Below are 16261 nucleotides of genomic sequence, written 5' to 3'. Positions count from 1 at the left end.
TGATCTATTTGGTCGAAATAATAAAAAATTGATATATTTTTGTGATTTTTTTTAAATGCATGTGTGATACACTTAAAAGATTTTTATTTTTTTAAATTTTGTTCCGACCCAGCCCAACAAGGGCCGAGGATTCACTTTGCGGGTTACCGACCCGACGGGTCGTCGATCCATATGCATGAAGATGACCTCCTAAGGGAAATCTGGACAACTAGTAGAAGCTTCCAGATGGACACACTCGAGTCAGAGGGCCCATCAGAGTACAAAACCTCATCATACAGACACTTATTTTGGCATCAGAGTGTCTTTACAGGTGATCCCACCCGCCGATCCACCGACGATCGTGGCAGCAGCTTTCCTCGCCAACTCGCGTTCAGGACCGAATACCTCCACATTCTCAACTGTTGCTCTCGACCCGATATCTAACTGACCCATCCAGATGAGTAGTGCTAGAATTGAACCGAGTTGAGTCGAGCTAGACTAAGCTCAAGTTCGACTAACAAAAATTAAGCTTGGCTCACAGCTCGACTCATTAACAATCGGACCTATTTCGTAAGCTCAAGCTCCGCTTAACGAAAGCTCACGAGTTGGCTCAAATATTAGGAACATAATCTATAATTCTATATCAATAAATTATAACTTATATATATATATATATTAAAAAATATTAAAAAATTTTAATATATTATCTATCTATCAATTATAATTTTTTTTTATTTATGTCCTACATCAATTTTATATATAAAAAATAACTATAAAATTGTAAACAATTAGAACATATATATATATATATATTAAATTATTAATACGCATATCCTATATGCATTTAATCTATACTTTTAATATTATATATATAATTGAGCCAACTCACGAGCTAATGAGTTGAGTTTATCCAAGCTCAAACTTGCCTCATTTAATTTATGAGCTCAAGCTCAACTCACTAGCTCACGAGTTCAACTTATTAAGCTATTAATGAGTCGAGCTCGATCTGGATCATGAGTTAGCTTGACCCACTTCCAGCCTTACCGATGAGCAACCGAATATTGGCGCCGTCTGTAGAGACCTGACGCGATTATGGAACTTATCCCTTGTACGAAAGAGATGTGAGCGGAGAGTAGAGCCGCTAGACGTCAAGGGAGCCGTCTACGAAATAGTGAGTTTGGGGACCTCTCAAAAATGTCGAAGATCCCCATCTCACCAAAACAACTCCCACATCCGATCGTCGAAAAAGCGTCCGTTTGTTTCTTTTGGATATTTTGTTAAAATTAGAATTTTTTGAGTCATGAAATAGTTAATGTTTTAAATAGATTTTTTTAGAAAATTAATTTAATTATAAATTATAAAATTATAATATGCGTGTGGACCAATCCAGTCCGGTCCGGACCGGTGCGGTCGATATACCACCGGTTCTGCTTTGATTTCCATATAGGTGAAGGTAAAGCACAATTTTCTGTTCCCTTTTATTCCTCTTTCGAACAGAGGCCTCAGGAACTAGGGTTCTTCATCACCGTGCATTAAGCTTCTTCTGCTTCCTCGCTTCCACTCACCGCTCTTCCCAATTGGTGCGTTTTCTTCCACTTAGTTGCTTCCCCTTCCTACTTTCCTCGTTTCTCCTTTTTCCCTTTATATCTCACTTGCTTCTCGCAAAATCCCCAATCTCGTTCTTTTTCTCAAAATATTTTCTTTTCTGGTTCTAGGGTTCTGCAGGTATATATATGGCCTTGTGCATTTCTTCCACTCTTTTCCTTGATTTCAATTACTGTGTTGAATATGATTCAAAGTAACTAGCCGATTTCGTTTCAATTCTTAATCAAATAGATGTTCGATTATGCATTTTTGGTAGTAATTGTGGCGGAATTGTTGGTGATATTTCTAAAATCTTTTGGTTTTCTGAGTTTTTTTGAACTAACGGGAGGTTGTACTTTGTGAAATTTGAGTCAAAAGAGATCTTTTGTTTGAATTTCTTTTTCCGGGGCATATATTTTCCCCTAATTATTATTTGATTGCCATAGTAAACGAGATTCGTGGTTGAAAAATAAGTAGTTGTGTACTTGTCCTTTAAATGAAACTACATTTTTTTTTTTGCTTATTTCATGCTCTCTTATTTTTTTACTGTTTTATTTTTTAAAATTCACACTTTTTTAATCCTTTGCTGTAGGAATGGGATTGTGACTTCAAATTGTGCTATAAGTTGACTTCTCCATTCTCTCAAATTGTGACTGTGGGAGCAATAGAATATTTTGTGACCACCATGGAGATACAGACTTGTGGCAAGCCCATTGATTCCTTGCTGGAGAAGGTGCTTTGCATGAACATTCTGTCATCTGATTACTTCAAGGAGCTATATCGGTTAAAGACATACCATGAAGTTATTGATGAGATTTACAACCAAGTTGATCACGTAGAGCCATGGATGACAGGAAATTGTCGTGGCCCTTCAACTGCTTTTTGCCTTCTATACAAGTTCTTCACCATGAAGCTGACTGTCAAACAAATGCACGGGCTACTAAAACACCCGGATTCACCTTACATTAGAGCGGTATGTAGAGGTATCTTGTGATGTGTATGGATTTTGTTAATTTTGTTTTATGTAGAAGTGCTTAAAGCTTTTGTATATTCATTAAGGGGTGTGCTTTCATGCTCATAGGCTATGTTTGGTTAGTGTATACTTTCATTACTTTGAGACATAGACACACAGACATAGATAATTAAGACATGGACACAAAATACACAATATATTCAATCTTGTTTGGTAATGAAGAATAAGGCATGAGAAACAAATTATCTTTCTATCAAAATGTCAGTTTTATCCCTATACCATTACCATTACTCCACCACCATTAATCACAACCACCACTAGTCCACCACCGCAAATACCACCGTAGGTTTTCCATTCTTTCTTTCCAATATCTAAAACTACCACCATCAAATACAACTATACAATTACCAAATTTGGAATTTAAAAAGATTAAAATAATTCAATCAAAAAATGAAAAACGAATAGAGAGTGAAGGAGGAAGAGGGAAAGATCGAGAGAGGGAGGAGGAGAGGAGAGGAGAGAAGAGAAGAGGGAAGAAGAGAAGACGGAGGAAGGGATGTAGAAGCAGTGGTGGTGGTCTGGGATGAAAGAGAGGTGACAGCAGCAGCAGTCTGGGTGGGTGGCAGGGAAAAGGGACGAGAAGGGGGGGGGGGGTGACAAATGAGAGGAAGATACAGAAAAAGGTGGAAATCTGGAAATTATGAGAAGGTAGTGGTGTGGAATTATGCAATTAAATTGAGGGTATTGTTTGAAAAATTTTGTTTAAAGCATTGCGTCCATGTCTCGATTTGTGTACCACCTCTTGAATAGGACACAAATTTTGTCTTGTCTGCCTCAGTGTCTTTTTATATCCATAAAAAAATAGTCTCACCAAAACAATGCCAGACATGTGCCATCATTTCCATGTCTCTGGTGGAAGTGGACAATAGCCAAACACAGGCATAACTCTTGTTGGTTGTTAATATCTCTACTGCCATTACCTACCATGTAACATGAGAGAAATGGGATCCTTGATTACACATCATCCCAAAATACACTAATACAGCAATCTTTAGCCTATTAGGACGCATCAAATGGCTTATTTTGTTTGAGAATGTTGAAGGGTTTCATTTATTTTCAAAGGATAGGTTGATTATATTTTGCGTGGACAACATTCTATTAGTGTCTTTTTTTTTTCTTTCTAATATCCCTTTTGTCAGTTTATCTTATGTCATAATTTTATTGCTTATAGATTGGATTTCTGTATCTGAGATATGTCGCTGATCCGAAAATTCTGTGGAGCTGGTATGAGCCTTATGTTAAAGATGATGAGGTAGGGTGATATGTTTATGAAATCTTTTTAGCTCTGGCTGTATAGTATGAAGTGCCATTTATCTTCTTAAGCTATTCGTTACTTTCTTCTATATGTCGATTATTCAATTTTAAAATGTATTTTTAATTCTTTTACATTATAATTGAAATTTAAAGATCACTGTCTTTCATTTATCTGCATTTCCCGCTACGTGTCAAGTCGGATGATATATGTGAAAGTTTCTGATCAAATGTGCTGGAGCTATGCAAAGGGCAGATATTATGTCCTGTCAAAATATATTGTCTACCAAGTGTTCTCATATTATATGCTTTTGAACAAGCCTGTCAAAACTTTAGCTTCTGATTGTACATGCTGTGACATGTTCATCTTCTATGGAATCGGTTACATATTTGTGTATATTTGTATTGAATAATTTGCTGTGTGTTTATGATACCATTTAAATGTTCATGCTTATATAATATACAAACTGTTATTCATATTAACTAATGATGCTGTATTTCAGGAATTTTCTCCTGGATCCAATGGTCGAATGACTACCATGGGTGTATATGTTCGTGATCTGCTTCTTGGACAGGTTTGTTATCAAATTTATTAGACTGCATTACTTTTACACCAGTTTGCTCCCTCATTTAACCTCTTTGGACTCTTGCTTTCATTTTGGTTGTAGAAAATCTAATGCATTGACATAATAGTCAGCAAGTTATACCCTAACACCTTGATTATGGGAATTTTTGTTTAAAATTTAGTGCCATATGTTGGCTAGGGGGAAAAAATCATTTCGACTCAAGTATTGACTAGTTAAACTGAGAATTCTTTCTTCAGAGCTCTCCTACCAGATTCAAGATGCATCACAAGATTGCAAATCCAGATGTGTTCCACATCATCTCATAATTTGGAGTAGCAGTATGAGGTGCATTCAGTATCTTTGGACATAAAACTTTCATACCTACCAGTAATTGCAGATAACTAGTAGTTTGAAAGAATCTTCCTTTTATCTTTCTTGACATGTTTTTGCTGGTTGCATTCTCTTAATGGTTGTCTTCTTTTTTCTAAAATCATTGCTCCAACACCTGCGGCATCTAGTAAGAAATTTGAGGGTTTTGTTTTAATTTTTTTTATATTTTAAATTATAGTAAACGCATTAGAATAGAAACCTTATTTTAGACTCTAAAAGATCTACTTGTTATTAATTTTCCCTGTCATATTAATTTGATCTCTCAGTTAAGATCTCCCATATTTTATCCCCTTTGTCAACTCTGGTTTACAAATTATTAACCTCAATTATTTGGATAGAGTCATATATTTTTGGCTTTAATACCATTCTTTTAATGAAATAAGTTATACTTAATGTTTTGTGTCCTTCATAGGGGATGGGTTCCATTTCTCATGTAACACCTTTGCTCACTTTTGGAATTGGGATGCTTTATGTCGTATGTAGATGTATTTGCCTCCCCTATCTTTATTTCTTTTTAGCATATTCAAGGTAACTTCTATGAATTACAGTTTCTGACGCCCCAGGCGGGGCAAATGAGGCAGCAGGTCGATGTCACTGTCTTCGTTCTTTTTTCTTGATTGCTTTCTGCATTGATAATTTATGCTTGTAACAATATGCTGTTCTGGGTTGCTGGTAGACTACTAAAGATGTTGCTATCAATTTTTTATTTAAAATTTTTTAATAGAAAAATTTATGATGCTATACAAATTTAATCTGCTTTTAGTTTGCTTCCCAAAAACAAAAGCATACACAAATTAGAGTTTCTGTTTGAGTTTAAGATGAATGCAAAAAATTGGAGGAGATTGGCTAATTAAAATACTTTTTTAATATATGTAGATTCAAGCAGAATTTAAACTACAGTTTCTGCATTCTTGCCAACATTGCCTTGATAGTGATTGTTATCTCGGTAACAGCACTGAGCACAATCTTATTCCTATTCTGTTTTTGGCTTGCTTACTCTTCTCTGCGATTTGGATTAAGTGAAACTACCGCATGGTAGTTGTCTTTCTTTGTTATTTGTTGATATTATATGACTAAGGGTGTTTTCTGCATGGTATGAAATATGCATCACTGACAGAATTAAATGTTCAATTTCCAAATATTATTTGATCTTGTTGCTTTAACGTTGCATTAAGGAAGGAAATTGATGAATCTGTTTTGCTGTTGCAGTATTACTTTGACACCCTCTTTCCACGCATCCCTGTTCCTGTACTGCGGCAGGTAACGACTAATCTTGAAAAGTTGAAGCTACCTACCACACATTCTGGTTCAACAGGTGAAACTACCCGTCATGGTTCTGATGATACTGCCCGTCGACCACCCTCTGTAAAAGCAGCCCTGTCAGTGTCTTTTGGGCAGCGCGCACCACATCGTGCCTCCACAAGGGATTCTTCACCTATCCGCCGTACAGCACCTGCCCCTCATGAAAGAAATGGCAGTGATGACATAAGAAGATCTCGCAGCCAGAGTCGTGAATATTCTGACCGGGACCGGGACCGGGACCGGGACCGGGACCGGGACCGGTCGAGGTCCAGGGACAGGGATCGAGACCGAGAAAGGGACAGGGATCGAGAACGTGAAAGGGACAGGGATCGGGAGCGCGATAGGGACAGATATCGTGACCGAGATAGGAGCAGGGACTTGGATCGAGAGCGGGATCGGGAAAGATACCGGGATCGGGATAGAGATTATGAGAGGGACAGACACAGGAGGGACAGGGATCGGGAAAGAGATAGAGAGCGAAGTTATGATTACGATAGGAGGTCTCGGTATCCCGAGAGGGAAGGCAGTCGGGATTATGACAATGGCAGTAGGCGTCATCGTAGTAGGAGCAGGAGCCGAAGTAGAAGTAGGAGCAGGAGTAGAAGTCAGAGCTTGCAAGCTGGCACTGCACGGTTCGACTCACGGTCTAGTCCACAGAGAGATGGAGGCAAGAAGGCCTCTGCATCCAGTAATCTAGCTAAACTTAAAGATATGTATGGCGACTTAGGCGATAATAAAGGAGATGCCAACGTGGAACGTATCCCTAGAAGGGATAATGGAGGTGAAGAGGTTATTCGACTTGGTGGTTCTAATTGGAGGTATTGATAGGCATTATGGAATTGCTTGTATGAGATCTTTTCATTTGTCTGTCTCTCTTGGTTGACAAACTGTTATGATTCATTAATGGGATCTATATAGATAATGTATACTAAATTTGTTCCTGTTACATTGAATTTCATGTTTTGTAATAGCAAGCTTTAGACCAAAGATCATTCCATGTAGTCCAGAACTACTCTCTTTTTATTTGATTAGTTGAAACTGAATATTTTACTGCTTCTCTTACTACTGTCTTACATTGCATTCTAGAGGCTTTAGATTGATGCTCAATTTTCATGCTCATTGTAGTGCAAATTGTTAGAGAAGATGATCCTAGTCAGCAAGAATTTATAGAGTATCATACCCTTGATTGTGTGGCTTGTTCTTTTGCGAACGTTATTATTAGCGAGCATTATTATTACTAAATTAAGAAAAAAACGTGTGCATTGCATATTACAATTTTTTTGGTGGTTTTTTTTATTAAAAAGAATAATCTTTACTCTTCATCTATATTTTACTTTTTATCATGGTATTATTCAGAAACATAAAATAAAGATATTATTTGCATTGCACATTTTTTAAAAAATTTAGTTATAATATTCATATTTTACTCAATTTTCTTCTTCCCTAATGCATATCTTTCTAGATCGTTGAAACTGTTGCACACTTGAACAAAAATGTACCTAATGCATTTTTCTTAAAAGAAAAAAATGAATAAGCAAACTGAGCAGATAAACAAGAGGCCAAGTTATAATGTGATGGATATTGAAACTCTATTTATATTCGTATATTGAATCCTGAAGAAATTCTTGCCAACTAGGATTCAAATGAAGTCTCAAAGCTATGAGCTATCTATCAGAAACTTAAAGTGTGTGTAGTATGGAAGCTATTCTTCTATATTCATGCACGGTCTATGAGATTATCTAAATTGGTGATACGAATATGGGATTGAGAAGTTGTGTGAAGCACCTCAAGGCCTTGCATTAGCACTTAGCAGCAATGAGAAGAGTGTGAGAGCCTCTGGCTGGTGGCAATGAGCTTGTGTCTATTCACACTTGATAGACCGGTATATGTGACGGACAAAGAATAACGCAGCGCGGAAACCAACAGTTCCCAGCATCAGGAAGAAGCCATAGCAAATGCAGGCCATGTAGCCGAAAAAGAAAGAGGTTTGCATGAAACCAAACATATCAGATCTTACATAGTAGAAATATATGCAGTACCCATATATGAACAAGCCAGTTGATCCACCACACACAAAGGACCTATTTTTCATGGAACAAGGGACATGAATTGCTTCTGTGAGTAGGCCAAAGAGAAATGATTTTTCATCATAAGGTTATCAAACTCGAGTTCATCTAAATTCGTAAAACTCAACTTTTAAACTCTAGAGTTTGATAATCTTAGGCTAAATTCGATAGACAAGCAAAGAAAATGATGAGAAAATTTGTCATTGCGACACACATACCTCCACCACCATTGATGATCCTCAGCAGCAAGCTGAAAGTATGTCAATGCCACAGTGATGAAAGCAGTGACAATGAAGAGAATGATGAACACAATAAAAAGAATGCTGTATATGGTGTAGATCTGGTGACCCCAAATACTGATAAATATGTAGTAGAGTTCAATGTAGATGGCACTGAAGGGCAAGAACCCTGCCATTGCCATTTGAGGAAGCGTTCTGCGATACCAAGGTAGTTGAGGGATCTCCCTTGGATACTTGTTCGTGCGACAAGGTGTTTGGAACTCCGGTCTGCTATTCCGGCCAGCAATCCCTCCCACAACTAGTAAAGGTGAGGTTACTAGTGTCCATAAGAGGAAAATAACCACAATTGTTCCAAGTGGTAGTGCTGCAGTGGAGCTATATGCAATTGCAACAGTGTTAAGAAAGCAGAATGTCAAGAATAATGGCCCTGAGAACAAACTTCCAGTCAATACCATAATTTTCATCTGGCAACACCAACAAATCAAAACTTCATGAGTATACATTTTGGTTTCTGCTTTCTGCAGCACACCATCAATAGTTTCTAAGGCTTACCAAATCTAAATTCTGCCTAATAAGTACAATAAACCATACTTCACATTTTTTGTTTCTATACCAAGAATCCTTTTGCTTACATGGATTAATCGACGTGATAGTTTCTTATCATACGCCATATGTATTTAGCTATTTATAATTACATCTTTTTTAGTAATATCTTCTAAAGTTATCTCGGGTCGCCCTTTACCTCTGGCTATAGGATTATCCTTTATTTGATCCATTCTCCTAACTTGAGCCTCTACAGATTACAAACGTTGTTTGAACATGTCCATAAAAACGAAATGTGCAAATGTGATCACTGAACTAAGTGAGTAAGTGATGAAGAACAAGTCTTAAGAGTGGAGTGGAGTACTAGAGGTATCTGTTGTCTAAGGAGTGAGAATGTACCCAGTTTTTCCCTTCAATCATGTAATAGAAGGACGCTGCAGAGTAGCCGGCGATGCCTGATGTTAGCGCATATATGATAACCAGTGCAGTAACCAAAGCTCCCCTATTGTATGGATAGAAAACACCAACTAGAGCAAGCATAAAGATGAAGATTGAACTGAAAACAGCATCAAAGATAGATGGTCACAGAATAGCTGAACAATAAAATGCTGAGACATGAAACTCATTTTAAGAGACATAATTTCATGAGAGGATAACTCACAGTGCAAATAGCTGGGTGCCTATTCCAGTTGCTGCTGCAAACAAGGACTTATACATTGGATATCTGAAAACATCACCATGAATATACTTCCATCCACTCCCCTCTTGTTCATCCACTGCCTCCTCATCATGTGTGAACCTATCATGTTTGAAAAGGAGGATACAATGAGTTCTGTGAATTTAAGGTGTGTATTTGTTGTTCTAGTCTCCAGTTTTTAGTTTGCCTATTTCTGTATCTATCTTGTTTTCCAAGCAATTTCGTGCGTCTTATTAGTTTTTATATATTTCTGTCCTGAGACGGTTACTAAACAACAAGGCCTAAAAGGTTAAAGTCAAGGAGAGAAGGCAAAGAAGAGATTAGATTCTTACTTCGAAAAATCATTCTTAAGGACATGCATGAGGATTGTGGCAAGTAATCCAGTCAAGAGGAGTACAGCTACACAAGAGTTGATAATAGAAAACCAATGGATTTCCAAGTTGAGTAGCATCAATGATGCTTGTGAGTATTTCTCCAGCCTCTTCTCAAAAGACATATCAGTTGGAGTCCATTGGACAGAATATGTGAAGTCCACATCTACCTCTGTATCTTCTGTCAAGCTCACAACTTCATTAGGCTTGTTCTGGACGAAAACATCGATGATTCGATCCTTGTTGTAATGGATCTCAAAATGAGTATGCCTGAAAAGATAGACTTTTGCGCCAGCCGTGTCGTCTTGATCTTCGCTTTCAAATCTTCCAAGGAATCCCCATATTGGCAAGTCATCATAGTACATTTGGAAGAAGTAGTCCTTCAAGATGGCGGCTCGGAACTGCACAACCTCTGCTCTTGTCAGCCTCTTCTTGCAGATACTCGTAGGCTCTTGATCAATTTGGAAATCCATTGTGAAAGGAGCAACAACTAGTCTATCCCCATTCAAAACTTCACCAAGATCTTCTTTCTTTTCTTCAACATTAGCTACAACCACCACATTTTTTATTTTTTTTGTAATTTCAACAATGATTATTGTGGGAAAAATGAACAATGACAGCTGGAAACTAACCTGGTGAGCAAAAAGGAAGATCAAAATATCGGTATGTCTCACTGTGACATCAGAAAACAAAAAGAATTCATAAAATCAGAATATGGTGAGGAAGAAGTTCATGATAGTTTAAAATTTAATGCTTTCTCCATTGCAAGTGAATCCAAAACTTGACATTCAACCAAACATAACTAACATTTCCATTTAATTTTTTTCTTTTTCTCATTTTACAGTTAAACTGAAAGTTATTCATATAACTAAAATCACAGCTTCTAAGTCACAAACTGATGATTTCCTAATCTTCATTACACACATTAAAATCAGAACAACCCAATGAAAAAAGAACAATCTTTTAGGTGGATTGGGATTGAATCATGTTGAAAGCACAAGAAGTAAAGGAATCAGATTGAAAAATCTGACCTGGGATTGTGAAAGGGTCCCACCTTGTTGGCATAAAAGGGAACTGAATCTCCTTGTTTGTAACGGTGATCTGATGCACCAGATGTCACATTTCTTATGCAGCACCACCACAGAATCATCACAATGCACACACCTCCACCCAAACACGCCGTTGACTTTTCCATAAAGAACAAGAAGAAGAAGAAGAAAGAACCTTTCAATGCAAAAGGCTTCTAGCTCTTCTTCTTATGTGCATGAGAGTGTGCAAAAATGGATGAGAAATAAATAACAGAACAAAGTAATTTCCACGTTACTTCCTTCAAACACAAGAGGACAAATAGAATAATAAGAAAAAAAAAAAATGAATGACTACTTCATAAGATTTGAATTTGCTGAGTCTTTATATATATGGAAATGAATGATGGGAGTTTTCTAAGGAGTTGAAAATTGGAGAAATGAATCGTCTTCGTGAATGGTGAAAGGTGAATGATTACATTGACGTGCCTAACAAAGTTGTTACAATGAGAAATGATATCATGTTCTTGACTTTACTCATGTTCCTTTCTAATGCTGTGATTTTCATGTCGATTGGATTAAGGTTCCTGTCCCAATGTAAGACAAGATTTCTTGTTTTCTTTTCTTTTCTTGTTTTAAGATCTAAATTCAATTCAATAGATGTCATATTTTGGGTCAATGAAGTTGTTAAATGGTTTTTTATTTTTATTTTTATTAATACTATTTTATTAACTTACCTTAGGCTTCAGTGAGAAAGAAGTGACACATTAAATGTATTTTAGAAGTTTACTTCCAAGACAAAAGTATTATAAAAAGGTTTTAAGTGGATAAAAATATTTATGAAAAAAACCATAAATTTATCCTATATTTACAAAATGAATTGATCTATTCAGTATAATAAAATTTAAAAAATACTAGAAAGCCATCAAAATTTATTATTTTTGACCATTATTTTTAATCATTAACCTAATTTCTTTAATTTAATAATCTAATAACATATTTCCGTTCACACTTTTAAATAGTGATAACTAATTGCTGATAAAAAAATAATAAATTTCGATGAATCTCTAGTATTTTTCATAAAATTATCCAAAAGAATAAATTCATCTATCTTATTAACCACGTTTCTTAAAAATATTGTTTAAGTTGTTCTTTAGAAATACTTTGTTCATAGATTATTATTTTTTTTTTTTTTGGTTTTTTCTTTTTCAAAATAATATTTTTGGAATATATTTATTACTTACTTTATTAATAATATTTAATAATGATCATCCCCAAATATTATAGACATAATTGATAAGGTACAACCTCATAACTTTAGTGTGTATAATTGTGGCGAATAAGGGTGAATATTTGCATATAGCTCAGTAAATTGGCATTCAACAATCTACTTTTTTCTTTTTCCAGAAGAACTTATGCTTGCAGATTTATCTAGTATTTCCAATGACTAATAAGTATGTAATAACTTATATCTAAAGTAAAAATGAGTATTGTAATAATTCCCTTGGATCAAAGGTTATTTAAAGTAAAAAAGTTTGGTATTCTTTTATGTTTGTAAAAGAGTGTGAGTTTGGTAACATTGCATTGTAAACAATAGTAATAAGAACAGAGAAAACGCTAATGATTCTTTAATTAGAAAGGATATAAACCTCTAGAATTTTTCAAAACCTAGCTTCTTTTCATCATAATTCTATTGTTTCAGAAATACAAAAGAGTGATTTTTGTTGAAATTTAGATTCGAAGGTGGTCCATTAACTGAATTGTAAGCAACGTGATTTGTGTTCATGTTGGACATGGACCAACTTGCTTTTCATTTTTTCCTGGTGAAAGTGGACCAACTTAAAAGAAGGTGGATTTATGGTTAATATATGTATTTATTTATTAACGAAGTTGGATTGGTATAATGGTTAACTCAGTAGTTCGTGCAAGTAAGTGTTGGGAATTTGAAATCCACTTTGTGCAAAGTCAAATTGATTTTTCTGGACTGGTATTTTTTCTAATTTATAATATGATTTATACTATTTCAGTCTTTTTTGTAGGTTTCACAATTTTCTAATTTTCAAATTCGAAGTTTTCGAATTTTTTAGTTTTTAAACCTTAATTATGTTTATTATTGTGGTGATATTCGAAGATGTCAACTAAACCGAATAAATGCTTGTTCTGGATTTAGAACTTTGTTATTTAAATTTAAACTTTAAGAATATTTGGTGTTTGATCTCTAACATATTTAAAAATCTTAAATTCATTTGTACTGTTTTATTTTATTGGAAAAATTAATTTTTAAATTAAAATTAAAAGAACTCACCTATTGATAACTCAATTGTAATTATTTTTTAAAATTTCATAGGTTAAACTGAATTATTATTATCAGAAATTTTGTTTTATCTAACAAGTTTCTATCACAAATAAAATATCTCATAAATAAATACAGAAAAAAAATACACTCTTCTTTAATTTCATATTTTAGCCAACGAACTATATTTCAAATGACATAATTTCTTTATATTTTCTAACTAATCACGTGTAAAACCAAAGATATCAATTTTCAAACCCTTTTATCATAATAATTTATTCACGTGTAATATTTTTATTGGCAGATCAATTTTAATCATACTTACCCATCATAAACCTTAGTCATCATAGAACTGACCTAAAAATAATACATATATGTTATAAAACACAATCTGGTTGTACTTAATTTAGATTAGTACATTATCTAAATATTTTAAGAGCATTGGTTAAGATAGAAGTGAAAGATTTTCTTTCAATACATTGATTAATGCATAGAAAACTTCATAAATTTAATATAATTTACACTTTCTATCAAAATTTTCCACTTATAATATTCTAAACAAGATTCATGTTTGAATTGAATTAACTTGAAAATTCTACATGGATATGGTGGAATAAAACCAGTTCCGATGGCGTGAAAAGCAAGTTCCATTACTGCAGTTAGGCGAATCTATCATGTGTCTGATTAAATACTGTAATATTATTCGATATAAATTATGAAGCAACTAGCAACACCATGTGTTTCATTTTTGTGAGAATATCTAGCCAAAAAAAAAAAAATAAATAAACAAATTAAACAAATAATAAAATAAACAAAATTAATTAATGTAACTGAATTCAATCCTTGGTCCCAATGATGGTAGTGGAACCTCTTCCTTGGTTAGTACGAATAATAGTACGAGATATCACTTCTTTTCCTGAAATACTACTAAGCCCTGAATTGCATGGATTAATAATAGTAACAGATTTTTCCATCAATGATGACGATGATGGTTCCTTTTGAATGAGTTGGTTTAGGTGTATATAAAATTTAAGTCACTTATAAAATAAATATTAAAATATAAAATACATATTAATATTAAGTTAAATAATATATATATATATATATATATATATATATATATATATGTCAATAAATTATTTAAATAATTTTTAGCTCTTGGAATATTAGGGGGTTGAGGGGGTAGAAAGTTCAGAATGATAAAGAACCTGAGAAGAATTTTTAGACTAAACATGTTAGGCTTGGTAGAGACTAAAAGACAGTTAGTGACTAAATTTGATGTAAAAAATATTATTTGGGGGAATAGTGGTGCGGGTTGGAATTTTGTTGAATCTAATGGCGCATCTGGTGGGTTGTTATTAATATGGGATGATGATTTTTTTAAAATAAGAAATAGCCATAAAGGAGAGAGATGGTTGTGTGTTGAACGGGAGATGTTGAAGTATAATTTTAATTGTGCTTTTATTCTGGTGTATGGTGCGCATACTAGAGATGAGAAACTTGTTGTTAGGAGGAGTTGAGCTACATAGCTGGCTTATGTTAGGTTCCCTGTTGCTTCATGGGGGACTTTAATGAGATTGTACAGGTGGAAGAAAGACGGGGCACAGATACATTACCCTTGTCAGCCGAAGACTTCAAGAATTGGAGACATGACATGGGTGTGGTGGACTTGCCGATTACTGACTGCAAGTTTACATGGTTCAGAGGTCGATCATGCAGCCGTATTGATAGTGTTCTGGCTAGCCTGGAATGGCTTGAAAAATTTTCAGAGACTCGGATGCGAGGTGGTCCAAGAGGTTTGTCTGACCATTGTCCTATTATAGTGGAAGAAAGGAGGTGAAGCGATGGGTCGAGGCCGTTCAGAAGTCTTGATTCGTGGTTTACCCATGAAGGTTTCCTGAGAATGGTCAAGGAGGAATGGAGAGGACTAGGAGAGGCTCAGTTCACAGATAAATTGAAGGCTTTGACAGCTCCTCTGGGAAGATGGCATAAAAATAACTTTGGGGACATGAACAAGAAAATCATGAAGTTTGAGGAAGAGATCAAGAAGATTGATGACATGGTGGGCGATGGTGTTTATGATGGAACAATGGAGACAAGAAGAAAGGCGTTTGTGACTTGCTGTGAGAAATGGTATGTAAGGAAGGAGCTACATTGGAAGCAGATGTCGCGATCTAGACATGCGAAGGACATTGATAAGAATACGAGGTACTTCCACAATTTAGCTTCTGCAAGAAAGAGAAACAACAGGATTGATGCGTTGCTCATTAATGGAAGATTGATAAGGAATCAAGCTCGGATTAAGATTGCGATTAGAGACTTCTACAAGAATTTGTATCATCGGGAAGAGTATCCTTTGATGGGGTTCAGGGACGGATCGGTAGAAATGATTGGTGAAGATGATGCTTTGGCTCTGGAAGTACAGCCGAATCTTCAAGAGATTAAAGAAGCAGTCTAGGATTGTGAATCCTGCAAGGCATCAGGAAGTGATGGGTACAACATGAACTTTATAAAGAGGTGTTGGGCTGAAATTGGATCTGATTTTATGGCAGCGATGATGGATCTTTTCCTTACATCCAAGCTGCCAGCGGATGCGAATCTCACTTGGGTGGCATTGGCCCCCAAGTTCACTGGTGCAAAGAAAATCAAAGGCCTGAGACCGATCAGTATGGTAGGTTGTGTGTATAAAGTCATTTCAAAAATACTGGTTAGGAGGATGCGAGCAATCATGCCACGACTGGTAGGTGAGACACAGAGCACTTTTGTCAAGGGACGAAAGATTCATGATGGGGAACTTATCGCTTGCGAAACTGTTCAATGGATAAAAGAGAGGAAGAAGGAACCGGTAATAATAAAGTTAGACTTCCAGAAAGCATATGATAGAGTCAAGTAGAGTTTCGTAGACCTTGTGCTACAGAAGAT

General features: G+C 35.4%; 3 protein-coding genes across 5 annotated transcripts; 2 read left to right on the top strand and 1 right to left on the bottom strand.

Moving 5' to 3' along the window:
• The first annotated feature begins 1362 nt into the window (after positions 1-1362).
• On the top strand, positions 1363-7162 carry ATSRL1 (PRP38 family protein). Its single transcript, XM_088492972.1, has 5 exons — positions 1363-1559; positions 2156-2536; positions 3768-3848; positions 4351-4422; positions 6013-7162. The coding sequence occupies exons 2-5, from the start codon at positions 2249-2251 to the stop codon at positions 6928-6930; spliced, it is 1359 nt and encodes a 452-aa protein (XP_088349098.1). The 5' UTR covers positions 1363-1559; positions 2156-2248; the 3' UTR covers positions 6931-7162.
• A 507-nt stretch (positions 7163-7669) lies between these two features.
• LOC107610096 (transmembrane 9 superfamily member 2-like) lies at positions 7670-11718 on the bottom strand. Of its 3 annotated transcripts, none has more exons than XM_016312171.3 (7): positions 11053-11718; positions 10654-10694; positions 9983-10568; positions 9615-9752; positions 9353-9509; positions 8390-8874; positions 7670-8186 (listed from the first exon to the last, which is right to left on the bottom strand). In XM_016312171.3, exons 1-7 carry the CDS (start codon positions 11214-11216, stop codon positions 7967-7969), a joined length of 1791 nt encoding a protein of 596 aa, XP_016167657.1. In that variant the 5' UTR covers positions 11217-11718; the 3' UTR covers positions 7670-7966. The 3 variants fall into 3 exon arrangements, with proteins under 3 accessions (XP_016167657.1, XP_016167658.1, XP_088349097.1); XM_016312172.3 differs by having other exon boundaries at positions 11076-11409; XM_088492971.1 differs by lacking the exon at positions 10654-10694 and having other exon boundaries at positions 11053-11219.
• Positions 11719-14897: 3179 nt separating this feature from the next.
• Positions 14898-15797, top strand: LOC107606788 (uncharacterized). The gene is made up of 2 exons (XM_016308807.1): positions 14898-15135; positions 15232-15797. The coding sequence occupies exons 1-2, from the start codon at positions 14898-14900 to the stop codon at positions 15795-15797; spliced, it is 804 nt and encodes a 267-aa protein (XP_016164293.1).
• Positions 15798-16261: the final 464 nt, after the last annotated feature.

The sequence above is a fragment of the Arachis ipaensis genome, chromosome B7 (assembly GCF_059453495.1).
Source record: "Arachis ipaensis isolate K30076 ecotype BB chromosome B7, ASM5945349v1, whole genome shotgun sequence".
In the NCBI taxonomy this organism is placed as follows: Eukaryota; Viridiplantae; Streptophyta; class Magnoliopsida; order Fabales; family Fabaceae; genus Arachis; species Arachis ipaensis.
The sequence above is the reverse complement of the archived record's forward strand: the minus strand, read 5'-3'. Positions and strand labels throughout refer to the sequence as shown.

Excerpts from the sequence above, each read along its gene's own strand:
- ATSRL1 (XM_088492972.1), top strand. The coding sequence starts at position 2,249 with ATGGAGATACAGACTTGTGGCAAGCCCATTGATTCCTTGCTGGAGAAG. Across the intron at positions 2,537-3,767 it reads ATTCACCTTACATTAGAGCG|ATTGGATTTCTGTATCTGAG; the intron begins GTATGTAGAGGT and ends TATTGCTTATAG. Across the intron at positions 4,423-6,012 it reads GTGATCTGCTTCTTGGACAG|TATTACTTTGACACCCTCTT; the intron begins GTTTGTTATCAA and ends TTGCTGTTGCAG.
- LOC107610096 (XM_016312171.3), bottom strand. The coding sequence starts at position 11,216 with ATGGAAAAGTCAACGGCGTGTTTGGGTGGAGGTGTGTGCATTGTGATG. Across the intron at positions 10,695-11,052 it reads GGACCCTTTCACAATCCCAG|TGAGACATACCGATATTTTG; the intron begins GTCAGATTTTTC and ends CTGATGTCACAG. Across the intron at positions 8,187-8,389 it reads GATCATCAATGGTGGTGGAG|GTCCTTTGTGTGTGGTGGAT; the intron begins GTATGTGTGTCG and ends CATGAAAAATAG.
- LOC107606788 (XM_016308807.1), top strand. The coding sequence starts at position 14,898 with ATGGGGGACTTTAATGAGATTGTACAGGTGGAAGAAAGACGGGGCACA. Across the intron at positions 15,136-15,231 it reads GATGCGAGGTGGTCCAAGAG|GTTTCCTGAGAATGGTCAAG; the intron begins GTTTGTCTGACC and ends TTACCCATGAAG.